The sequence below is a fragment of the Scophthalmus maximus genome, chromosome 10, assembly GCF_022379125.1.
Source record: "Scophthalmus maximus strain ysfricsl-2021 chromosome 10, ASM2237912v1, whole genome shotgun sequence".
Lineage (NCBI taxonomy): Eukaryota > Metazoa > Chordata > Actinopteri > Pleuronectiformes > Scophthalmidae > Scophthalmus > Scophthalmus maximus.
This window is the reverse complement of record NC_061524.1, coordinates 10,359,084-10,385,039: the sequence shown is the minus strand read 5'-3', so window position 1 is coordinate 10,385,039 and position 25,956 is coordinate 10,359,084. Positions and strand designations below refer to the sequence as shown.

The window sequence follows — 25,956 nt, the reverse complement described above, 5'->3', positions numbered from 1 at the left end:
CTTCAAATAAAACTGGGCGTGTTCTAAAAAAGGACACCTAGTAAGGTGGATGTAGCCAACATTTTATTATTATTGATATGGGTTTTGGCAGTTAAAACCACAAATACATCGTATGACTATATGTCGTATGACTATCAGAACTGGATTTATGGATTCAAGACTTTCAATCCTTCCATCCACACGCCATATGCTGAGCCTGCATTTTCTTTTTCACCTTCAGCAGGGGGGCAGGAACAACAGACAGAGGGAGAGAGGAGGGGAGGGGAGCGGCTGTGATAGTCCCTGAGAGAAAAGGACTTCATCTCGGCAGGGCGCTACTTCACAGTGCTTCACAGCAAATGGGTTCAAAAGGCCCAAATAGAAACCATCCTGAGGAGGAGCACCAGCACAGACTGACGGATGTGCTGCTTCATTAATCTATGATTTTGGCTATGTGCATTGTCAATCCGAGTCTTTTGCTTGTAGGAGATGAGAGGAAGAAGTGAAACATTACAATTAGAAATTTGTGAAAACAACAACTTACTAGGCTGCACAGCAGGTGCCAGACACAACTGTTGAGCCATTGCTGAAACTGTACGATTTTTAATCAAACACATTCTTGATAGAATAAACAGGATGACACAGTGGTTGCTGTGTCTGGGGGGGGGGGGGGTACACATACAGATGTCTGAGTAGTTCTTTCCTCTGATGGAAGGGCATGTTGAGCTGCTGTGGTCTCTCTTGTGTTCAAATATAAGCGTTCTACAGAAGGCGTCAAGCAACGTCAGCCGCCATTGGATTAGCTGCTGTGTGTTGATACCAGTTGTTTGGGGGTCAAGGCCATGTGTCGGGGCTCTGACTCTGCAGTAAGTGACGCGGGCCGAGACGGTGTGGGTTTATGGCTGAAATCAATGAACTACGATGAAATAGGAGTGTGGAAACATGAAAACCTCAACAGCAAACCACTGAGGCACTTTTAACCCTCAAATATAGCCATGCCTAGAAGACTGCCGTTATGGCGTGTAACTACCAGGTATCCATATGTGTTGAGTGTGTTATTTCTGAGGAAGTTAGCCTTCTTTGGACACATAAAAGCTAAATAAAGAACAACTCTGTGTGGGGTAATTGAGTTCCGATGATACATTTCTCCCCTCGCATAGTGCAACATAATTGAGTTTCAGGGAGCTTAATTGGAAAAACACTGCAACAGTGCCATTCTAACCACTTCCTGATGACTGCTTTGCTCTGTCTGTTTCTGGTTGGAGGCAGGAGCATGTTAATAGCAGGAAATGACAGACTTTAATCAGCCTGAATGAATGGCAGCAAGTGCAGGTCCTTTGTGCCGCAGTCTGCTTTGATCCAGCCTCCGCTCGCAGGTTCTCAGCTTTGATTTGAGCTGAGGGGAAGGAAAGAGTTTTATTTGAAGAGTGGGAAGCCCCAGGAGGTAACACTTAGCAGTTCTTGTCACTGCATACCAGCAAACAGACAAACTATTCATCAGCCTACACACATGTGCAGCAGGGACTGCGGAGAAACACACTGTCCCACAAACACGGCTCGTTTGCCCGCGGACGACCGGGTCTGATGGGTAATTTACATACCAAGACTGGTCATTACACAGACGGATACACATAAAGACGACCCACATTCACCAAAGAAGAAAACATCTTTCACAGCTCATGGAGTTTTGGCTCATTTAGGGAAATGTACTGAACTTTTGGGGGCTAAGTCGAGGCTCATCCAACTCTCTACGGTAAAACAGGCGGAAATGAAACCAGAAAGAATGGAAAAAACGATATACTTTTAGAGGCAGAAGACTGTTTTTGACACTTGAGATGTAATGTGTTTTATCCACATTGGAATTCACAATGAAAGACGGGAATTTTTGGCAGGACACAAAGTTCCTGTTGCTTAAAAGCCTACATCTTAAGAAACTTTTTGTTATGAAGTTTAGAAAAAATAAATTTAGAATTAGGTATGGGTACAGCTTTATATTTGAGGTAAATAGTGCAAATTAGTTGTGTACTTCACATCTGCTCATGTTAAAAGGGTTGCTAGACCATTCTGATATGGCCTGCACTTAAGGTTCATGCGAAGCGAAGGGTCTCCTGCCTGTAGCTTCATGTTTCGAAGACTCACATCATAGTACTGATCCAACTCTCGGCGAAAAAGTTTCCCATGATGTTGAACAATTCCTCCGGGATGATTTTGAAGCCATTTATTTCATTATTTAAATTCACATTGTCTAGGAGATCTCCTGCTTGGTGAGTTACGAGGAATTCTAACTTTACCTCTGTAGTGAAGTCTATTCAGACACCTCTTGTCACTCTGCGGTCACACCGAGAACTCAACTCAGTATGGTGGTATGGAAGCCATTCAGCCTCGCTGCGTAATTACAGCTCGAAACAAGTCGAAACAACACAGCGTGGTGAGGAACAAAGGCTTTTTGTCTGATGGCTTCCACCAGGGGACATTTTAATAATCCAGACAGAATGAGGGGTCACCTGTGTCCGCTCAGATTGAGCCCTCGTTCGGGGAGAGGGTGTGACGATAGCCAGGCATGTGATGCATTTGCTGTCCGGTATTTTTAGTCCTGCTGATAACGGCAAGCTGTGGCGAGACAAGTTTCTCCTTAGTTATGCAGAGCGGGAGAGGAGTTGTTTAGGGAAATGGCCTGTTCCTCCTGCAGAGAGGAAGGGAGGAATAGCAGCTGGCAGGCAACAGGCAGACACAGCATCTCTGAATGTCAGTCTCCCCTGTCCGCCCCCCTCCTCTTCTCTCTCCATCTCTCTATCTCTCTTCACCTTCTCTCCTCCCCTTCAGTATCTGTTGTCTGAATTCATCAGAGAGCAGGAGGCCGCACTGCCTGCCCCCCCCCCCATGCCACTCCATCTCTACGCCAGAGGAAGAGAGAGAGAGAAGGGGAGAAGGGGCAGTGGGCACATGAGGTGAGGGGGTGGAGAGTAAACAGTCGCTTCGCATCCCTCCATGTTGTTGCTAGGCAACTTTTTCTGCCAATGACAGCCTTGAGTGACAGCAGACCGCCCTTCAGAACAAAAACAGAAAGTTGAGGGAGGGAAAGGAGAGTCGAGCAGAGAGCAGCATGGAGACCAGTGGTGATCGGGCGAACACGGGGGCAGACAAGTTGTTGCAGAGTTTCAAGGCAACAAAATAGCATTTTCAATCTCCCCACAGACGTCACAAACTCCTAGGGGTCAAAGCTAAATAACTACAGCATAAAACATGTGCTTTGGATTTATGTTCTTTTTTATATTGAAATCACCAGATACTCTAAATTCCACAAAGCTCTAAAATCTATTCAAATAAAGCAGGGAAACTAGTCTTTGGTTGGTTTGGTTATTCCCCAAAGACAAATTCAACGTTTGACCGTGAATATTGCATCATCTTAAGAGATCACAGGCATACAATGTTGAGAGCCACATTTTGAAAACATAGTGCATTTTAAAAACAGCCTGTTTTGTTGAAAGCAACTTTATCAGATACATTTAATTTCTGTTGCTGAAATCACACAGGAAGGCACAATTATGGATTCATTTTTTTAACACCAAAACAATGCCACCGGCACATTTGAGGATCCTGTCAGCAGTTCGGTGTTTAACCAAGCCTCGTTTATATTTTGCACATACTCATTACCTTACTGTATGATTAGGATCTGTACCAAACTCCTGAGGCAGAGTACCAGCATTACCACCGCAACCTACAAACTATACTTTGGCAAAAGTTGGCAGACACCGTAAGTTCCGGCTCAGCACATCTGTGTGCAGCCCGGATGACGTGCTTCATCCATAGGGCACATAATAAGTTTTATTTTTTTTTGAAGATTGCACGGGCTGCTTTTCATCGGAAGCTTGGCAGAGGAGAGAGTGCTGCTCTACGGATGTGTGCAGCTGCAGCGGGCAGCCGAGAAGCAAACGAAAGTTAATGTTGGAAACCAGATTGCTAACAGCAGTAAGCGCAAAGTTGCCATTGCTTTTAGGATCGAGCGTGCCAGATGCCTGCATCACAGCTGGCTGGTGAACTGGAGAAAAACATTACAAACAAGCGGAGTAACAACGGTTACATTCAGATATATATCAATTTGCCGACACGCTGCACATACACAATGACAGCAACACTTCCAGGACTGGGGAAATAACATAACAGATACCAATCTAGACACCAAGAAACAATAACAACAAGAGAGAGTTTTATTTTTAAAAAACAAAAAAAACTATTTGAGTGCTCCAGTGCACCAACTTCCTCCAGTAATTAATAAAGGAAGTTCCCCGAAGGGAACCGTCCGATTAAGTGAAAGCTCTCCTTATTCCCCACAGGCCACGACGGAGCTCAGCGAGAAAAGGCTCCGAAACAATTTGTGAGAACTAGGCGGCCCTGTTTTTTTTCATGCAGCTGGCATCTCTTTTATGGAGTCACTTTCAAAGCTACAAGTGGCATCAAAAACATCTGTTCCCAGAGCAGCCACCCACATGAGAGATTGCCCCGTCCTGGCAGGATGGCCTGCAGATGTAGGCTACAACCGACATGCAAATGTACATTTTAAACCCCAGACAGCCACATTGTGACAGTTAAGACAACAATATGCCAAGCGTCACAAAAGGGGAAAGGAGAGGAAAAAAGAAAAGACAAGCAGAGAGTGGAAAGTTAAGGACTGATAAATAATGTGTATACTATATACAGGTTTTTAAAAAATGACACTAAAGGGTTATAGTGGAACAGGAAACTAGTATTTCTGAGCCAGTGTCTCCTCAGTCTGGCATCGCCAGACCAATTTGCATTTGCAAATAGGCCTGTAATCTCTCAGTGACATTCTGATTTCCAATGGGCATTATCAACGCTCATAAAACAGAGAGATCAGAGCAAAGGAACAGGTGACATAGTGGAGCAAGTCAGATATGGAGAGTGACAGAAAAATGTAATGCTCTCCGGAGTTTCAGAGCGCCTCAAACAGAGACGTTTGGAAACGCCGCTTGACCCGTTTTAGTTTGAAAACTCTAGCGCTGCATCGTGGTCTTGACGGGCAAAAAAACGAGACATTTGGAAACAGTGTTGCTGTCGCCTGCGTTCACTTCCCATGAAGGCAGAATGCTGAGCTAAAACGCTTGTGTGGACAGAGATCGTTTCAGTTTTAAAACCCTGTTTGTGCCTTCTGGTCACATTGAAGGTGATGCAGTGGTATAACTTAAAGACCGGTTTAACCTCCACACTGTTCAAAGCAGAGGTGCAAGAGCCTGGTGAGGCCTGATGAAATAGCAGTATCCGGCAATATTAAGACGACTGTGTCCAGGAGTGCGCGAGCTGCTTAAATGTGCACTCTGCTAGTGCTCAGAGCAGTGCAAAACACTGTGCATCATTATGGGAAATGTGCTTAACTGTCCACGGCCCTGTAAAGAGACTGCTAGTGGGGGGAGAGTGCATAGAGCGAAGCAATGGGAAATGGTCTTTTGAGTTATTTCCATTCCCTCAGCCCGTTTATGAAAACATTATGGGAGCAAGGTTCAGTTCTCACGGAGGAGGAAAAGATTCTGGAAGCAAGTGAGAGTGAGAGACAGGAGAAAGTGAAGGAGGGAGAGAAAGCAAAAGGAGGAGGGACTGTAGAAATGCTGCTTTTGGTTGTTTTCTCTGGATAAGACCTCGCTCTGTGTGTGTCCCTCATTGTGTGGTTGAGCCTCTGGCAAAGGTTACAAAAGCCTCCATTTATCTATCCTGAGCATCGAGCCTTATTGAGAAAAGGCCCGAAAGGCGGGCCGTCATCCCGTGTGCCAGGGCGACATGGCTTTTCCCTCGTTAACACTTTAGTCTTGCACCCAGAGCGCACCAAACACAATCTCCACCGGAGTGAGGGATTACTCCTGCCGACAAATGGGAAAAAAAAGAGGTAGTACATCTGTTCTATATATTTGCATTTCTTTGGTTGAGATCACAATACACCACTTGACTCGATGGAAAGCGAACATTCTCAGTCAGGCGTGAGAAACCCACCCCATCAATGAGGCCTTTTTCCACCCTTTGGTTTCTTTAACCAGGGTAACAGCACATCACAAGGAGCAGCTTGCACAAAACACAATCTGTCAACTCGCAGACAGACGGGGCTGGTTTATTCATGATTCGCTCTCATCAGTTCCTATTTACTCCGTGTTCTTGGTAGTAGAAAGGCGACCAACTGCAACTTTAGGACATCGCAATGTGCGCTATTCAGCGATCTGCAGCTCTAATTGCAGAGGGAGAGGAATTTTCTACATCTCTAGCACAGAGGCACAACAGCTGCAGCTGGCATGGCATTCAGTGGGTGTGTTTAAGGGAGGTGTGGTGGCTAAAAGGGTGTCAAAGACTAACCACCCACTGAGAGCCATCCACACACGCGCACCTACGTAAAAACACATAAATGCAAAGTGTGTTACATGCACAGATGTCCACGTGTGCTTTTGTCTCAATGTACGATAAATAACATTAATGACATTCCAAAGGATCAGGGGGAACTCCCTTTTTACTGCCACTCATCAGCACATCCACCAATCTCAACGATTTAGAGAGCAGTCAGCTGCCATAAACAAAAAATACCTTCACATACACACATCCCATTCCTCCAGTCAACTAGTCAGCATCATCTCCTGCTAAATATCTGTGGACACACCCAACATACTGTACATTATCCATTAAAGTGTTGCAAGGAGGAAGAGACATGAATGAAGAATGCTATTTTTTGCCTCCACATCTTCTCTCCATTCTTGTTCCCACCTCGCTACCCCCCATCTTACCATCCCCCCTGCCTGAATGCTAAAAGAGGTAAAAGTGTCCACGGAGATGAGTGCGGATGAATTCATTCATTCCACCAGGAGCCAAGTGCACTAATCTGACCTGACGTGAGGGCCCCCGTGATCAAGTGACCTTTGACCTTCAGAACTGATCGAGGCCAGCGATCTGATGAGGAGCTCTTATGAAGGGAGGCGGGGAGCATGCAAAGACCAAACACCAAGTACAGTTGTACAGCATACTGCAGTACTTCCCCTGGAGAATACACATGGAAGTCCTTTGGCATTAATATTTATGCAATTCAGAATGACATGAAAGGAGCTGGAGTCGGACTCTTTAATGTACCGCACTCAAGCAGAGCTCAGGCACACGGTGAATAATGTCTGCGCAGGAAGGTGTCTGCCCTTAATCACAGCGCTAGCCAGACTTTACCGTGGCATCCCAAATAAGCTCAGATTTCCTTATTCCTCACTTCCTTATCTCCAAACTGCAGCAGGCTCTGAAGAATGTCACCAAGATGGCAGCCTTCGGAGAGAACACCGGGCGCTGGCAGCTGCACAACATGCACTCAGGGTCACCAACCTGGCAGAATTTAACAGAAAGTCTTGCTTTCGTCTCGGTAGACAGAAAACGCAGTAATTTAAGCAGCAATGTGTGATAAGACGGACAACTCCCACAGGCTGTTGCTATAAATAAGACATTAGTCAAACTGCCTGGTTAATAAGAGGCACGGAGGCCTTTATCACTCTGCATATGACCTTGAAATGGCTCAGAACCTCAGAAACATGAAATATTTGTATCAGCACAAATGTGGCCCCAAAGAAAGACAGTAACAGAATTCAGTTATAAATCAATAAACCACTGTCCTCCTGTATGATTTCCCCAGAGCAAAATCCTATCAAGCAAAGGCTCAAAGTTCGGGGTGGGTATTTTTTACATTGTCCATCGTCCATGGCAAGAAAATGTTCCCAAACCCGTCACATCACATGCTGTAAACCGAGCCACGGTCACATTGTTGATTCTGCAGTGCAACAACAAGAGCCGTGAGGGGGAGAGAGCAACTGTGCAGCAATCCACGAAGTCAACAAACAGGAGCACGGACGAAGCTTCGTCTGAGCAGAGTCTGGTCTCCTCAGGGACCCGAGACTAACGCCGCCTTTCAGTGAAAATTAAACAAAATGACAGGAAACAATTAACTGACACTCATTCCTCTCTTTACCCTCCCCTAGAAAAATGTCAAATGTCGCCACCGAAGAGAGAATTGATCTTCGTGTGTGACCTGATGAGAACAAGTGTGTTTACACACAATTAACTAACCTGATTATTGTTGGCTTTCTGCAGTAACCTTGTTTAGAGTCATTAAATGGGAAACAGTTTTCCTTAATAATGGGGGGGGGGGGAGAATCTGCTTAGCAAGATTGTTGCTAACCAGATTGGCATGTGTACACTGAACCGTTCATTTTGTCTATATGCAATACAAAGACCTTAGCCCGACAAGTATCACTGGAAGAAAAAGAACAATTGAAATAATTACATCACAACATTGGAGTCTCAATTTGACCTCTGACCTTTGGTGTTTGTGTTCTCCACCTAAACACAGATTATCTTGGAGCTGATGAGAACAGTGTAATTATACAGCTGCTCCCGTGGCCAGATATACAGCACCTGGCTGTGTATTGTGTTTTCATTGTGTTTTGGCCTGGGCCGATGCCGCTCAGTGCTGAACTGTATGTGGCCCCTACAGTCCTGTTTACATTTCAGAGAGGTTCCACAGGCTTCCAGTAAACACAGCCTGGGGAAGGTACGCAGTGAATGAGCACAACAGTGCAACCGTTAGGCATCGTAAGAATGACTTCAACAGAGGCCTCTTGTTAGGATCCTCACAAAGTGTCTGGGACAGTGTTTACTTGAGGGTGTTATGCAATCTCCTTTTTCCTTTGCTCCTTCTTCTTTTAAGGCAGTAAACCCATATAAAGGCTAGCATTCAGTGTCAAATGTTTTGCCCCTCCAGCTCTGGATCCCACAGCGTCCCATCCCCTGTGGCTAAACTCCAAGCGTCCACAGCAGCTTTCAATACACTACAGCGGAGGGGAGGAGGGGAGCAGTTGATCTCCCCCACATTGACAGACAGTGCGATTACAGAAGCAAGCGGGGGAAAAAAAAAATCAGGGCCCTGTCACTCCAGATCATTATCCTCCATCAACAGCCTTTACAAATCGTATAAAAGGAAGGCCAGTCAAAATGATGTCGCAAAGAAAAAAGGGGAAAAAACACAAAAACAAGTGAGATGGAATATACTACTCTAGCCGCGCATTTGCTCTGCTTGGCTGGACCCCGGCTTCTCAAACACATCATACCGCTGCTGCAGCAGCGCCCGTGTACGAGGAAAGGCCAGGCTGAGTGCAAGGCCTTCCGAGCCCGGCTCCCATCCGCTTTAGCCTTCCCTTCCACTCTGCGTAAAAGTGATTCCCACACACACCAGTAACTCCAGTATCTCAGGCTTGTCTAAAATAGGCACGGAACTGCCATGTCTTTGCTAACAGCAAGTTACAAGAATAGGCCACGGGCAATGTCGTGTGCAGGCATTTTTGTGCTTCAGTAAATAGACACAAAGGCTACATAGTAATGCCCTGGTTTAATGGTGTACATAATTCAAAAGCACAGAACTAGCCGAACAACAAGGGGAAAATATATTTATATTTCAAGGATATTGCAAGCAGTACTAAGTTTTTTTCAATGAAAAATAATGGGAAAACTGTTGGAAGAATGTTAGAATACTTAAGAAAAGATTTGGACGGATTGCAGCTGCTGTCAAACAAAAGTATAACACAATCAATGAATCATTCATAACCATTTTTTAAAACACACTGCACTGCAAATGGCTTGGTACAATTTTTGGTACAATTCCAGGATTCCATGGATTAACCACACACAATCAGTAAACTCACCTCATTATCGTCCGATTTATGGACCAGTGGAAACACAAACAACAATAACATCCTCTTAGCAATGTGTTTCGTCAGCCCTTTTCGAAACAAGACAATGACGGACTACAGACCATGACAAGACTTTCTCATCTGTTTCATGCCAGTGAGCTCAGCTGGCAACATGAAAGGAACCAACAAAAAAAACAGACAGTTTTTCTCACAGTTGATAAAGGGGCTGTTTAGGAGAAATTTCCTTCCTGTCCAAAGGCTGATGCCCAGAAACTTGTACATTCCCATCAGAACAGCACACAAAGCAGGACGGGACAACTCACGACAACACCACAGAAACTGACACAAAAAAAAAACAGGGTGAACAAATATCCCTTCAATTCTCTTATATTCTTCGCACCTTCAGGGAATACTACTTACATTCCGATGTTATGCTTGTAAAACTGTCTTACATTACACGGTGAACCTTACTGTTCATGTAGGTTAAATCGAATTTCAATAGAACCTCTCAACAACAGTGTGGAAGCACTGCAGTGCACTGGTGAGGTTAAATGAAGGATACTGGCTCCAGCCGCAATGCCTGAATGACTCACACGCCCACGGGCGCGCACACAGACACACACACACACACACACACACACACACGTACACACACACACTTTATGGCACATCTGTCACAGCTCTGCTCCATTTGACTTGTTAATTACAATCAACCTCTATCAGAAACTAGTCAGCAAACTCTTACGCTTTAAAACAACTCATCCGATGGCTATTTGCTCTTTGCCTTATAGACCAGGTCGATTTGTCAGTCAAGGGCACAGATGTTTTACACAGGTTGGGCCCAGATTTTATGACTACAGGTCCTATTTACCGTATAGACGACTAAAACATTGCCAACACATAGATATTATGAAAAAAATTGAAAGTAAATGAAATTGTGAAATAATAATAATCCATCCATCCTGTCCCACCATTAAACTGACCTTTCTATTTATTAATAATTGGATCATTCTTATCGGCAGGTGATCTGTAAAGGCGGGGGAATTAGGAATTTACTGGTTTCGTTTTCATTGTTTCTGAATCTATACTAATGCGTATTTATTTTACATTTTCTTTTCTTTTTTTGTATCTAATATGTCAGTCCCTCTACAGTGACATGGCATTCGATGAATGAATAGACAGACAAGCAGAGAGAGAAAGTCCACAGAGGCCATAATGGAATGCAGTATGGACTATGGCTGTATCGCTCACACCCAGTCCAGTCCAGACTGCCTATTCAGACAGGCCCTTTCTTTTTCGCTACAGTAGGAAGGAGGTATGCACACCAGCACTAAACTAAATCCCTTCTTATCTCCCGTTGGGGGCTGGCTGCAACCACAGAGGTCAGGGGTCCTGATTGTCTGGGCCTGCTGAGGGAAACACAGGCCGAGTTAACCCCACGGGTCACGACTGGTCCTTGGTCTCATTGGCCATCGGGTTAATGACTGGCCAGTGCTCATTCTCTACATTGTGATCCAGTGACAGACATGTAGACAAAACATGTAGCGAGAGTCAGCAACTTTTCAATGGCCTTTTCCCCAACATTCCTGATATGGACACTAATGAGTCCCAAAGGGAATAGGAGGTGCAGACATAATTCATCTTGGCAAGACACATTTTCCTACATGCTCGACTAGTGCAAATCTATAATGCATGAAAATGATGTCTTTTGGAGTGACATTCAATTATTGGCTTGGTCGAAACAAAGAGTGATCCTCCCATGCTCACAGCTCTGACGAGGGGTATTTGTACCGCTGTCCACTAGGCAGAAAATGTTGTGAAAGGATAAGAAAGGACCGAATGATAAATATCATCGTTACGATGATCGTGATCCATTTCACCATTGCGTCTGGAGATCAGATATACAGGATTAATGATTTTCTCTCAGATGGAAATATATCTCATATTTGCATCTGTATGAACTGTCAGGGCTGAATCTGTGCGCTGCCGCCATACAGTACAGATCATATGTAGCGCCATCTGTCAGTCGTGTGTGTACAATAGCTTCTAGTCCAGAAAAGCATGGGGGGTTTCAAAAGGTCATCGATAAACAGGAAGGTCAAAGCTGGTCATACGATTATGTTTTCACAACAATTGACATAGTAGTATTATATCTAATGCAGTGCTATATCACACTCTGTCTTTGCTTATTCATTAAAAAAAGCAATTCAAATCAGCTTTAATGTGGATAAAGGGAAGCATATATCATCCATTGCTCCCGCTGAAGTTATCAGGTGCCTAATCTTTTCCATTAAACGTCTGGCAATGCATGAATAGACAGTGATGACAAAGTCTGTCATCAAAGGGCTCAAACCTTTAACCTCCCCCCCTGCCCCTGCGCCTCACCTCCTCCTCGGTCCCTCAGAAGCTCGACAGTGTGTCGGCAGAGGTTGACAGTGTCGTCACCAGCAGCAGCACAATCGGCATTTGACTTCTGTCATTACACCATCTGTTCTATCCTGCCGCTTCCCCTCAAGCCACGGCAACACTTTTTCACTTAAATGTGGCCGGTACGACAGCAAGCCACTGGATGAGTGGCATGAGGGTGGGAAATTAAAGGGTAGGGCAGATGCAAGATGTTCAATTGAGATAATAGCATTTACTAATACCATTAACATCTACTTCTAAACAAGATAACTGTGAAAATGTTGAAAGCTGTCCCATTCCTCCTTAAAAACCAAGTAAGGTAGAGAAATCTCTTTGGTATAAACATGTGACTTGAACAATGCCCATCTGTGTCTAATTTACTGTATCTACTAAAAGGCTTAACCACACGAGCAAGGTCAGATTAACCAATGATTTATCCCCTACACACAAATGAAAAAAACAGCAAAGTGGCACACGAGGACGCCGATCAATGCATGTCCTTAAGAAACACACCACCATGCCATCACATTTCATTTATGCACTTCACACAAAGGGTGGAGATACGGAGCTGTGAAGAGCTGCAGGCATCTTCCTGTGGTTCCTAGAGATGCACACTAACATACGACTGCGCCTGAGCTGTTACACACACCGCTTTGATCCCGTTACACTGATTACACACGAGATGCTGTACAATGTACATAATGCAGCCATGCAGAAACCAGTATATCATCAAATCATCTGACGATGCTGCCTTTTAGAGCTGATGCACATTAATACTGACGTTCAGGAATATTACTCTACCATTCATGATGTTGTACAGTGGTGTGACAAACATTAACTCATCCTCAACACCAAAAAAAAACCCGAGAAGAGATGGTTTTCTACTAAGTAAGTCTACTGGTGACCATTCACCAGTGGTCGTCCATGACCAGACCATGGCGCATGTGAACTCCAACAAGTTCCCTTGGCATCCACGTGGATGCAAGACAAGTAATCCTAGATCTTGGATCTCAATTCTCTTCTTGAAACAACTTGTGTTTAAGGTCCTTGCGGATGGTGTTTCCTTCAGGGTTCCTGAGAATGCTCCGAACCTTTGGTGTGTAGTAGAAAGCCTCCTACACTTCGGTATCTCTGTATGGTTTTGTAATTTAGCAGCAGTGATGCGTTTTAAAACATAAATGTAGTAATGTGGATGCAGCCTAAGTACCTGGTCCTCCCCTCAGGCAGACGGTGCAGTCCCTAAGTCCATTAAAGCCCTTAACACCACCTAGGCTGAATGAAATATGTGCATGTTTTTTTTTGTCATTGACCACTGTTTTTTATTGCACTAAATGAACATTTTATCAATATAAATGAACGTGTAATGGATGAATGCATGTTTGTTTTTTATCCTGCAGACACTGTGATGTCCAAGACAAATTTCCCACTGGGACATTAGAGTCAATCTCATCTTATGTGCACTCCAGACAAAAAATTAGGAACGACCCTAAGAGAAGAGAACACGCTGACCTTGAAGCAGTGAGAGTGGCCAGATCCTCTTGAAACCATGATTCAACATTCCTGAGATAATCATATGAAAGGTTTACTGCTACCATTTCATTACAGACAAATGGGAAACATTGCCTGGCACTGATGTAGCCTGATAGCTCAGGAGCTTTTATGAGATCGTCAATGTTAAACATTTAACTGATACCCAAAGTCAAGACTTATTTTTATTGTACACATTTTGCACTTTACTCAGTAAACCACACACATATCCACCACAAACAGAACCCTAAAATTGGAACAGGGATTCGAATCCTAAAAAAAGAAAACCCCATCCACCCAATGACGGCATCTGCACTTTCCCTGACAGTGACGAGTGGACTTAAATCCCTCCATAAATCCAGACTGCAATCAAAACAAAGGCTGACAAAAAGATGAAGAGAGAGTCTGGCTCTCACAACAGGAGCGGGCAGCATGTGATCCCCTGTCTGCCGGTTGGTTGGTTTTGAAGCAACAGGATTTGGTTGGAGAGGCCTATTGTGACTCCTGGCCAGCCAGCCAGTCGGCCGGCCGGCCAGCCGGCCAGCCGGTCAGCCGGCACAGACCAGACCAGGCTTCCTGATCCTGGTCACATGCATGGGGTCTGGAATCTGTAGGAAAGGGATGCCACATGCTTTGGCATGCTTCCATAGTACAGTGAGGAGAAATGCATCACCCCTTACAAATGTGGTCTCAACCTAAGTCCTTAAACAGTTTTTTTTCTTCCTTCTGCTGCTCTCCAAATCATGACTAGTCAGCACACTGATAGCAAAGCACTATGGGAACAGGGACAAAGACAGTGATTCCCAACTGTTGAGTAATTTCCCGAGCCTCAACAAAGCCCCCAAATCGTTGTGTGTTACGGTAATATCTTAACAGGCAATTTTTTGTGTTTCAAACACAACACAACGGCTGTAACTCTAGTGGGGCGTCTCCGAGCCCACAAGGCCAGAAGACATCCTTAACAGCTCTGCAGTGATAACTGGATATGGCCTGTGGGCATGTCACAGGAAGCCGTCCCTCTGCCAAACCTGACAGGTGCCTTATTGTTCAGCTGGGCACACATTGTGCACATAACTTTATTTTGAAAGACGTATCTATCTGGCTCAATTACCCATTGTCTGGTTAGTCATGCAGAATGTGCTGTTAGAAATAGACGAGAACCCTTTTTTCTCCGGGGCCCTGTGTGCACTCTATTGAATGCAGATTGCAACAGATCACTATTCAAAGTAAGATTGAGAGATTCTCCCTGGCATTGTCATTATTGTGATTGCTGAATAGGTCTCCCTCTAGGAGTGCACTGCTGGCAGTGGGTGCGATGGGGTACCTAGGCAGCCTCATTCTCATCCACATTAGGGAAGATCTTGTCTTTCATCTATCTGGAAAACGTCTGCCTTCCCATCTGTAATGTAACAAATTCATAGACTTTCCAACTGAAAATCCAACAAGCCAGGAACCAGGTGAAACCCTCTAAATTTACAATTATTTAGGTTAAGTAATGCGTGCAAAGCATAAAGTATAAAAGCATGTATTCAAACTTAATTGCAGAATAGGTTAACTAATAGAGATATCTGCTCGATGACAGAGAAAATTTGCAGATTAATTGGGTTGTTTTTTCGCTAGTGTGCCCAATAACTGAAAATTCTTCACACATCACCACAGATGTCTTTATACCCTTTCAGGAGAGTGGTCAGTTGAAAAATTGCCTCCCTGATGTGCAGACCTATGACAGCTGGAGTTGGGCCAAACATTTTTGGCATTAAAGCAAAATATGTTAAACGTTAAACCGGCCCATGAACATACTGGATCCATCTCAAAACACTCCTGGACCTACTCAGTTCAGTGTAGCCCCGCAGAAATAACTGATCTTTCCCAGACATAAAACGTTGTGCAAAAACATAATGGCATCCTATTGATTTTAACGCTCCAGGAGCAGGGACATCTTCATCCTCGATCTGCTCAGACGGGACCTGTGAAGCCGAGAGGACGTAAACCCAGAGCACTGGAAATTAAGCAACGGAAACTTGCTTTTACATGACAGAGCAACTGGTTGTTGTGTCTGCAGAGGAACGAGCCTACTTGTTCCCCTTTATTGGGGTTTCAAGTTATTGTGGAGGATAAACTTCCTGCAGGAAGGCGGCAAAGGACATGGTGCTGGGAGACAAACAACATTTCACTTGTTTACTCCTTTCAGCAGAGTACACAGTGCACTGTACTGCACGTTTCATCCGAGAGCGGCTAATAACAAAGAGACATTGTTCATGCCCCTGCACAAGCCGATTGATGGATTATCAGAGAATCCAACCAACGGTGCTGTGAGGGGAACTCGCTCTTTGTCTGCACACTTCCGACGAGCGAAGTTCACCCAAGTGAGCGCACGATGCCACAGTGCTGCACAGGTGGAGCGTGAGATTTGTTTGGACCACTGCTGGTGTTGGAATAAACAATCGAATGACACACTCTCGATTTGGCAGGACAATGAAATGCAGCCTGTGAGACCGGAGCTGCGGTGTTTCACCTTACAGGTCGGCATGTGATGTGAGGGCCTGGGCCGGACCGCGGTGCCTTTATCGCCCCCCACCGTTTTCATGGAAGCACTCCACTGAACGAATTCATTGAAAAATATATTTCTGTGCAAATCCAGTCAACGCCCCCCCCCCCCATCAGACACACACACACACACACTCTCTCTCTCTCTGCGCGCGCGCGCGCGCACTCACATCACCAGCACTATCACAAAAAATATGACGTCAACATGCAGTATCACTGCGAGTACATTGAATTGTTTTTAAATAGCTGCGACATGACGCATTCTACCTACAGGAATATTCAAAGTGGAATTGAACATAGTTTGCATTGAATTGGATGCTAACGTGCCCCTTGATTAATGAACACACAAACAAACGGGAGTCCAGTGCGAGTGAACCGCACCGCGCACTTTATGAATAGACACAAATCTAGGCTATTGATAGTCCGCAGCTGAAACATCATATCCCTCCATGCTCCTTCATTTCCCTCGCGCCGACTCCCTCCGCGTCGCTGACGGAAAGTAACTTTATCCTTTGTGTTCCGTCGGTGCGCGTCTCTCTGCGCCTGCCGCCACTCTCACCGCTCGGGCTGCGTGCGACCGCTCCTCACTTTCTGCTGCTGCAGCTCGCACTTTTTACTTTGTTGTTCGGTTCAGAGGGAGAGAGGCAGAGGGAGAGAGAGAAGGACAAAATACATAAATGACGGCCTTACCTCACAACGTGAGCGGCGTCCCGGCCGCTGGGGCCGTGGTGAGTTATCCTTGAGGGGTTAAACCAGCGGTTCGAGTCGCTCTCCCATCGCACTCTTTCGCTCTCAGCCTCCCGACTGAAGGATCACGGACCATTGCGAGGTCCATCCAGCACCTATCTCCCGCGATGACAGCGCGCAGGGAGGACAAGGCTCCGCCCACCCGACGCTGCTCCAAACTCTCTCTCTCTCGTGTGTGTGTGTGTGTGTGTGTGTGTGTGTGTGTGTGTTGTTTTGGGTTGTTGTTTTTTCTCACTCCTTCGACCCTGACAATTCACCAGCACAGGTTTTTGTGCGCAGATATTGGAAGGACAGGATCAACATAAAGTCGAATAATCAGCATGTCATGTAAACCAACGCAGATCTGTGTGGACTGTTGTAGTCTACAAGTCCAACAAGCGCCACAGTGGCACCATCTGGTGAAGTGCAGAAAAGTTGATACCTCATAAATCTACCTGAATAAATTACAATATTTATTAAGGCTCGTGTTTTCCTAGTCACATGATAGCGGTTGATTTATTCATTTAAAATTAAAAATTTCTGTTTCTTTTGTATTTTCCGTTCTTTACATGAAAAAAATCAACTCCCATTAATTATACGTACACAAATATCAAAGATACGTTGTTTGCTTTGATTCTATGTATAACAGCACATTTTAAATCGGTGTTATGAGCACAGGACCGCTGGAACTCAATTTCCCATGTGTCTCTCGGCGTTGTGTGACGTCAAAAGCCCGCGACGGTGTTCTGTTTCCATGGCGCCGGCGCAAGCTAACAGCTCGAAGAGTTGTTAGCTCAAAACGCTGCGTGAGCTAGCTGGTTGTTGTTCGTGGCCAGTGGGCTCTCGGGATGTCAGGGGGAGGAAACAGAGATGCGTTGGAAACTCTGTTCTCGTTGGAGTTCTTGGTGGAAAACGTCCGAGTCGACAAGGACTGCGAAGTGTCCGACGAGCTGGCTGTCGGAGTGCGACTGCTAGACTTCCCAACGCTGCTCATACATCAGCCCCGACACGGCCGTGGCGACACAGAACATCCCGGGGAGCAGGACAGAGACCCGGGGAGAGACTACACCTTCAACAGAGGCAAGTCTTGCTTCTTTTTAATGAATCTGAACTCGCTGCACACGCAGCTGTCCGCCACCCCTCTCTATGCTATGGTGCTGGACGTGAAGGAGGCGCCTCCCAAGCTGGCGGGCTCCTCCCTGATATCGCTGGCGAAGGTGATGGACAGGATCGCGCAGGACGTGGCCGAACACGGTGTCTCTGCTGCGTCTTCGCACGGAGAAAGGGGGCAGGTTGGCATGTGCAGCCTCACGGGGGAAACCACTGGATCGATATCCCTGAGTTACAAGCTGCTCAGCCTGGGGACTAGTTTACTGCCACACGTTGCAGACAGGGCAGCTCTCGAAAGCAATAAAGTGCATGTAGGACAACGTGGGCAAGAAAGCGCCGAGAAGAAAAACACAGAATCTCTTGCCCGCTCACCCACACCGGACGCGTCTGACGTTGGCAGAAACATGCAGAACACAGGCCCAGCGAGTGCAAACATCTGGATAAGTGAGGACAAGCAAGGTGACGCTGCTGCGTGTGTTGCCACCGAACACAAACCAAGAGCCCAAATTCCCCAAACACTTCAAGAAGCTGGAGACTGTTTCGAGGAGGAGGATCTAGCCATTTTCCGCCCCCCACATCTTTACTACAGTCACTCTGCAGAGGAGAAAAGCAAAAACAAAGGATGGGATTACAAACAACTGACTCTCGACTCCGAAGCTTTTACATGTGAGGACTCTGAGGACGAGGGGGATGAAAATACCATTGATGGTCCAAGTTCTCCAGTGTTGGGCCAGAGAGTGAGATATGATACGAAAATACATAGACACCAAGAAACAAGTGGCGTGAGTCCGAATGCCCTTGGGGAGGCTTTGCGTCAGTTGCCTCTGCTTAACGCTCTTCTTGTTGAGCTGTCTCATTTAAATGACCAGAACCCGAAACATCCCATGTGTATTCATCCCAATCTAGCGTGGATTTACAGACCTGTGTCCACAGAACCTTCAGCTGGGCACGGAGACACACCACAGATAACCTCGGAGAAAACAAGACAGGGGACCAGTCCCCATTTTAAACATTTACATTCCCCTAGGAACTGTTCTACTCCAGTAGTAAGGCCTACGTCTGTACAAAAGAAAGACACACAAGAGGAGGCTTTGATTGCGAGTAAAATATCCAGTAGATCTACCAGGAAGAAGCTTGTTTATGGAACTACAAGAACATTTAATCTGAGGTTGAAGCAAATTTCAACTGCGAAAGTAAAACGCCGTGAATGCACGGGATTAATACAGGAAGAAAAACAGACGTGTGTGGCCAAAGGAAAGACAAAGCCCAAAAGTAAAATCATGAAGTCCAGCCAAAGAAAATCCGTATTAAATCAGACTGACAGTTTCAATGACAATATTGAGACAGTGATACAAAGCATCACAGTGAACTCTGCGCTACAAGAAACAACCACACGCAGACAGAGAAATGTGCAAGGTAAGGTTAATAATGAAATAGACAGTGACTCTCTGAGAATTTCAGAAGAAGCCTCCCTTTCTGAGAGAAGAGACTTGAAATGTATTCACATCCCCAGTGTGGAGAGTGAAAGCGCTGCCAAAAACAAAGACAAGAGCGAGCATCACAGGGAATCAGATCGATTGCAGCCTGAATCTGACAGGCGCCGAGAGAAAATTCAGTCCTCAGGGAGCAGCAGACACAGCAGCCCAAAGTCTTCAGTCTCAGATGCCAGCGGGGAAGGAAACGAGGATGCAGACTACGCCGATGACTTTAACAGTCTTGAACCCAGTGACGCCTACTCTCCTGACCCTGTGAGGAGCCCCGAGCCCTCTAGAGCCAAAGCTCCCGGGTCTCCTGTCCGCCTGGACTTCTACAACCCTGACTCTGGCTCTGAATCTGTCCGGATGAGAGCGATCCTGCCCGTGCCTCTCAAAGCCCCCACCTCTCCGCAGCAGTCTCTGAGGGCTACACACATCATTCGACCTCGAACCCACGCCTCTGCCCTCAGCTTCTCCTCAGATGATGGCGACAGAGACAGGTCGGCTTCCTTGCAAACCATATGCTCCAGAAAGCACAAGACCAGCAGAGCGGAAAGGAGCTCTAGTGCGGAGAGTTTCATATCATCAAGAGGGGAAAGGAGCAAGTCGACCAAGAACAGCGGTCCAGTTCTTGGAATTTCTACAGAGTCAACATCCTCCTTAGAACCACAGGAGGAAGAGGAACTGGAGGACGACCTTGGATCTCTAGATTTTAGAAAACAGTATCAGCATATCTCTGAGCTAGTGGCCAACAAACTCCCTGGCTACACTATTTAAAGAAACAAATGTACTGTAGTTCTATTAGGTAAAATGAAGGATAAACAATTTCTCTAAACAAAGTGAAACCGATTAAGGAGCAATAATGTTATACTGTACACATCTTATAAATATGTAAATGTTATTTGAATAAAGCTTTTTGTGGAAAAAATGTGATCGTAGTATATATTAATTACTTATTTAACAGTCCAATGTATAAAGCATTGGACCAGTACAGTGAGTGATACATTATAACTATATTCCACTATACTTCATTTTTTTCTACTTTGTTACATGTATCTGGCATCTATGGTCACCGGTTACTTTTCATATTAAAACATACATATAAGATAAGATGCATTCTTACCCAGTAAAAAATATACACCTAACCTCTCAACCAGCTATCGCGTAAAACTTCTTCTGACACTTAAATGCATCAGTAGTGATCCAGTAACATGACACAAAAATAACATAAAACTTAGAGCAGGTATTACCCCATACTAGGTAATTATTATTACTTATAAGTAATAAGAACGTTTTGCAGAAAAAACACATCTACTTCGGGAGAGTACAATTTTAAAAGGAGTCTTTTTAAATAAAGTTTTAATAAAATATTTAAAATTGACGTTTCAACCATACAGCTTCATTATGTTTGTTTTCAACATTATTTTTTTTTTTTTAAGATTTGAAACATTAATATGAAGGCAACAGTGTTTAACAGAATCTACTACTGTTGAACGACTCGTTAAATACCCCCCCCCCCCCCAAAAAAAAAACGAGAAATCATGCTCAAATATGAAATATGATGCGATTTTCAAAATAAAAGCGTTGAAGTCTGCTGCCTACTGCGCATGCGTCAACAAATCAGCTTATGCGGAAGCGCCGCAGCTGCGTGTTGTGTGAACGGCGTGAACAGCGATGTCCAAACACGTGTTCCTGACAGGACCTCCAGGTAACGCTTAGCAACAACCAGCGTGTCCGCTGCTGGTGAAGTTGAAGTCACTGCCCATTAAAAGGTCCAGTCTGTCAATGTAAAAACGTTAGCTTGTTTGAGCTGGTTTTGGACGGATGTTGTCCCGTTTTAAACAGCACCTTGACAGGTTCAAGTCCGCCTCACTCGGTTAGACACATTAGTTTCATACATCATGACGTTTTGAATGTGCAGTTCTCGTTGGAGCTGTTTCGGTGGAGGTGTCGATGTTCAGCTGCTGTGGTCGTTGTGTAGGTAGGACTGTGTTGCATGATGTGATCTTTATTACTGCAGAGGTGGTTTCAGTCACTCAGCCGTGTCCGCACTGTTATAAACGACACAAACGGAACATTACAACCGTCACGAAGGAGGGATTTACTGTGGTGCAGGGCTGTTACACTAGACTGCATTAGTCTCTGTGTGTATGTGTGTGTAATAAATTGTTTTCATGGACCGATTATGAGAAAATGGGCCCCTGGGCACAGGAGAGGTAAAGGCGCCGCAGTTAAACTATATACGCTTCCCAGACTGAGAGGCACGTCTCACTAGTGTCTCCTTGTAACCTCTTCATAGGGGCTTTGCATCCTTTTGTGTCTTTTGAAGACATTCATATGTGTGTCTTGGTTATCATTTCATGTCTCTTCATGTTTTTGATCAATTTACCCTTTTGTGTCTTTTAACTGAGCTCTGATTTTCTCTATATGGAGACTCTGGCCAAGGGGGCCCCTGAGCCCTTTTGCCCCTGCGCCTGTGCCAAGATTGACCCACGCATGAATTAAACATCACCCTGTGTTTTACACCAACACAATGTTTCCTAAATTTGAAAGATGATGTCACAGTTGTTACTTGTTTCCCAACGTCTCGTAAAAAGGTGTGGGGAAAACCACTCTGGTCCAGAAAGCGTGTGAGGCTCTAGTGTCGTCGGGAGTGCGAGTTGAAGGGTTTTGCACGGAGGAGGTCAGGGAGGGAGGCCGTAGAGTCGGCTTCGATGTCGTCACCATGACAGGAGAGAGGGGCCACCTGTCCAGAATCAGGTAGCGGGGTTGTCATCCTGTCTAAAGCTAACTATCTGCTCTCCTATATCACTTTGTTTTGACTAACCCTCACTTCTTCTCGAATTACAGAGACGACGCTGCTGCGTCTTGTGGAAGACGGGAATACATGGTCGGGCAGTATGCGGTTGACCTGCCTTCGTTTGAAGGCCTGGCTCTCCCCCTCTTCAGAAATGTTAGACATCAGCATGTGCCGTTTTTTTTTTTACTCACCCTCATCAATGGATCACATTAAAGCTAAACACTCCTGTGTCTCCCCACTTTACGACTCATCAAACCTTTGATTTTTCTCAGAATTGATGGAATAATTGGAAGCTTGCAAACGCATAAATTCCAGAGTGACATTTTTAGTGTCTGCGGTGCCGTCTGGCTGTCACTGACCGTGATTAATCTGGCATGTAAATGAGCCCGGAGTGACGCCTACACATGCACTGTAAAGGAAGGTGTCTCTGCCTTGCTGCCACATATTCCCCTTTCATCTCACTTAAAGCAGTAATCATAGCACATCACCCATCGCATGTAAAATGCAACGACTGTCACAGTCATGCTGTCGGTCAGTGACGCATTAATAGGATGAGCTTTTGCCACACATTAGATTACCCATACATCCACCAGGGAATAAAACATTGTATCTGTTTTATTAATGCATGTCCAACCTGAGCTTGTTTCCTTTTGATGTCCAAATTGTGACTAACACTTCACACGTTTCTGCTCTTGCTTAATGCTAACATCTCTCGCCCGCAGGTCGGGGCAGTAGATGGGGGCAGCAGGAAGGTGTTTGTCGTTGACGAAATTGGCAAAATGGAGCTTTTCAGCCAGTCGTTCATCAGGGCAGTGAGGCAGACCCTTGATAGCTCTGCCTGCACCATCCTGGGCACCATTCCCATCCCCAAGGGGAAACCACTGGGTCTTGCGGAAGAGGTGCGGAGCAGGAGAGATGTCAAGGTCTTTGCTGTAAGTACAAATAACAGCACCCTCTCTGTTAAAGAGCAAAGATATTTAGGTCAGTTCAGGAGCTTATAAATCCCACAATAGCAGTTGCACTGTTCACACTACACCCACTTGGTCTTAGGAGGGCAGTCGGTCTGCTCACCAACGCAGACGGGACATGCCCTGCATTATCCCTCTCCGATAGCTGGATTAACTCTAAATCATGCGTGACTGATTCAACAACAAAGGGTGGACTCAGATGTCAAAATAATTTATCACGGAAGACTCAGTTATGGATATTGTCATGCAAAAGTCTCAACGCCAGGGTAGTTATTATATCAAACGAGGTAATGAGACAGTGTGAGCTTTTGTTTTTGGTAAACATGATTAATAATTTCACTCATAAAACAGTTGGTCAGAGATTAGCTGTTCACAACATGTAGTTTGATAATCTCAAAGAGGACATTGTGTTTTCTGAGACTTGGATCCTACAGGACAAGACAGTTGTCACCGTTTTTCATTGTATTTATCTTTTACAGCACAGGCTGTATAATTTTACATTATCTGCAGACCCACCTGTTTGCCATCAGTAATGACTTTTTCCTTTATCACTTTTCCCACTCAGGTGTCTAAGGAGAACAGAAATGCTATTCTACAAGACATTTTAGCAACACTACAAGAATGTCTGAAACACACAACATAATATGAAGATTCAAAACCTTGCGCATTGTGTGTGTGCGTGTGTGGGGGGTTTTTTTTTTTGTGCTGACAGCAAGTTTTATTTGTGTCAGTGCATATACAGCACACACAGGCAGACTATGCAGTGGATCTACACGCTCCTCATAACAAGGTTGTGACCTAACCTGAAGGGCATCCGAGTTGCTGAAAGAGTTAGTGTCACATGCATGCATTTATGGACACAATTCATTTTTTTTCCACCCTCATACAGCCTCAAAATGGATTGCATGCTGAATAATTGATTGTGAGATGGAACAGTTCAGTGGGGGAACTGTTCAGTTTGTGTGTAGACCCTGTGCTTTCAGTCAAAGACTGCTTAGTCTTCAAAACAACTGTTATATTATTTTATTTCGCCATTGGATTTGTGAAGACTCCAGCAGGCATTTCATATTTTGAGTGTATAATATTAATTTGTCCATAAGGACAAGTGGTGCTATTTCATTTCTGAGCAAACAAAGCAGCGTCGCAATTCATTTATTTGGTTCTTTGTTATGTGAGCCTCCCTCGTGTTTGTCTTGTCAACCCGAGGATGCGCTCACTGAAAATCAATAAGTATTTAATGGTAAAGCCGAGTGTCCCATGGCTCTCATGGTTTATTCATCCACCAGCATGAACCAAAAAATGTAGAAATATACAGGTATCGTTTTCCAACAATATGGTTTCATTTCTTGTAGTCAGAGGTGGGGATTGTTCATTTGGTGAGCAGATGTACATGTTTTCATACAGTTGATAATCTTCACTGTCATCATATTCAGCAGTAGAAATAAATATGTTTCACTTTTGTTTAGCGGATTTTCTTCTATGTCCCGGGAGATAATGGGAATTCTATCTGTACACTGCCAGCTTACAGTAAAGGATAAACGGTATCACTGGATACAGGATTTTAAAGCTGTCCGAGTGCATTTATGACGGGTTTACTGATGGTACAGCACAAAAGAGGCCTCTGAAGGGCTTTACAGCAATGGAACGAGACATGTTGTCAAACTCTGTGACTGTCAACAAACAGCTGTGAAATTAAAGCTGGCACTTGGCTGCTTTTTGTTTCAGACAAAGTGGCTGTACTGTTCATAGACTTTAGTTTGCTCACGAACGTTCAAGGCTCATGAGATTATTGATCACACACACACGCTGCGGACTCACTGCAAATGAAATTTCACCGACTCTGCGTGAGCTCCAGAGTCTGGCAGTCGTATCAAGGTTTTTTAATAGAGACCCTCTGGCAGAGATATTTGTTTCAGCATCAAAGAATCTTCAGGTCACTTGAAAGTGAAAATACATGGAAGGAAGAGGGCTTTTTTTCGGGGGGGGGGGGGCCTTGGTTTTTCCAAACACTGCTTGTGTAACTGATGTAACCTGTCAGGCTGGCTGCAGAGAGAGCTGCCAGCTGTGATCTGCGTCAGACGTGCTGCTGCGCCAGCATCTGCTCTGTGGCCACTTCTGACGTACCTCTGGATCAGCTGGCACCGACAACCGCCGAATTGGACACAAAGTCATCATTGCAACAGTCTTAATTTTTGAACTTATGCGGAAATGTGAGACTGCTTCGTTATTGTTGGTGCAGACTTTGCAGCCGATTTAGAGCGGGTGGTATGGTTCATGGTAGCCCAGCCAAGCAGTGCTGCTGAGGCAGCTGGCTCTCCTGAAGGTGATCCTCAGCACCCTGCAGCAAGGCAGCAGATGGGTTATGTAACAGTGACAGAGTCATCGCCAATTTTACTGAGTAAAGGGTGTGTGTGTGTGTGTGTGGATGCATATGATGTGTTATGATGTAATTAAGAAACCGTTATTGTCAATATTGGGACAATATGGATCTATGATTTACAGCAGTGATTCCTAGCCAGCGGACTCTCTGTGGTTGCTGGGGATTGTGAGTTAAGATTGTGGAGTAGCTCATCTAATTTTGAAAAAAATATTGTTGTACTTTTAAATTCCAGTTCTTTAAGTTCATGGAAATAAAAAAGTAACAGTGCAAATCAACATTTGACAAAATGCTCATTTTTAATGTCTTGTTGGCTGCAGTGGTTGTATTCACT

The 25,956-nt window shown here is 45.0% G+C and overlaps 3 protein-coding genes across 7 annotated transcripts in view; 2 read left to right on the top strand and 1 right to left on the bottom strand.

The window, feature by feature from the left end:
• LOC118283511 (signal-induced proliferation-associated 1-like protein 2) overlaps positions 1–17,077 on the bottom strand; it is a 78,668-nt gene extending 61,591 nt beyond the window's left edge. Inside the window, exon 1 of one of the 4 annotated variants that reach the window (XM_047334915.1) lies at positions 16,857–17,077. The gene's annotated coding sequence lies outside the window, so the exon portion shown is untranslated. The remainder of the gene's footprint in view (positions 1–16,856) is intronic. The other 3 variants (XM_047334914.1, XM_047334913.1, XM_035605571.2) reach the window with 3 other exon arrangements.
• A 492-nt stretch (positions 17,078–17,569) lies between these two features.
• On the top strand, positions 17,570–20,421 carry map10 (microtubule associated protein 10). The gene has a single exon (XM_035605572.2). It carries the CDS (start codon positions 17,741–17,743, stop codon positions 20,252–20,254), a length of 2,514 nt encoding a protein of 837 aa, XP_035461465.2. The 5' UTR covers positions 17,570–17,740; the 3' UTR covers positions 20,255–20,421.
• Positions 20,422–21,088: 667 nt separating this feature from the next.
• On the top strand, positions 21,089–24,705 carry ntpcr (nucleoside-triphosphatase, cancer-related). Of its 2 annotated transcripts, none has more exons than XM_035605573.2 (5): positions 21,089–21,185; positions 22,075–22,237; positions 22,328–22,430; positions 23,000–23,209; positions 23,811–24,705. In XM_035605573.2, the coding sequence occupies exons 1-5, from the start codon at positions 21,152–21,154 to the stop codon at positions 23,886–23,888; spliced, it is 588 nt and encodes a 195-aa protein (XP_035461466.1). In that variant the 5' UTR covers positions 21,089–21,151; the 3' UTR covers positions 23,889–24,705. The 2 variants fall into 2 exon arrangements, with proteins under 2 accessions (XP_035461466.1, XP_035461467.1); XM_035605574.2 differs by lacking the exon at positions 21,089–21,185 and adding an exon at positions 21,271–21,458.
• Positions 24,706–25,956: the final 1,251 nt, after the last annotated feature.

What these genes read in the sequence shown, in the direction of transcription:
- map10 (XM_035605572.2), top strand. Translation starts at nt 17,741, where the DNA reads ATGTCAGGGGGAGGAAACAGAGATGCGTTGGAAACTCTGTTCTCGTTG.
- ntpcr (XM_035605573.2), top strand. Translation starts at nt 21,152, where the DNA reads ATGTCCAAACACGTGTTCCTGACAGGACCTCCAG. An exon ending in GGCCACCTGTCCAGAATCAG is followed by an intron (nt 22,238 to 22,327) that starts GTAGCGGGGTTG and finishes CTCGAATTACAG; the next exon opens with AGACGACGCTGCTGCGTCTT. An exon ending in GAGATGTCAAGGTCTTTGCT is followed by an intron (nt 23,210 to 23,810) that starts GTAAGTACAAAT and finishes TTTCCCACTCAG; the next exon opens with GTGTCTAAGGAGAACAGAAA.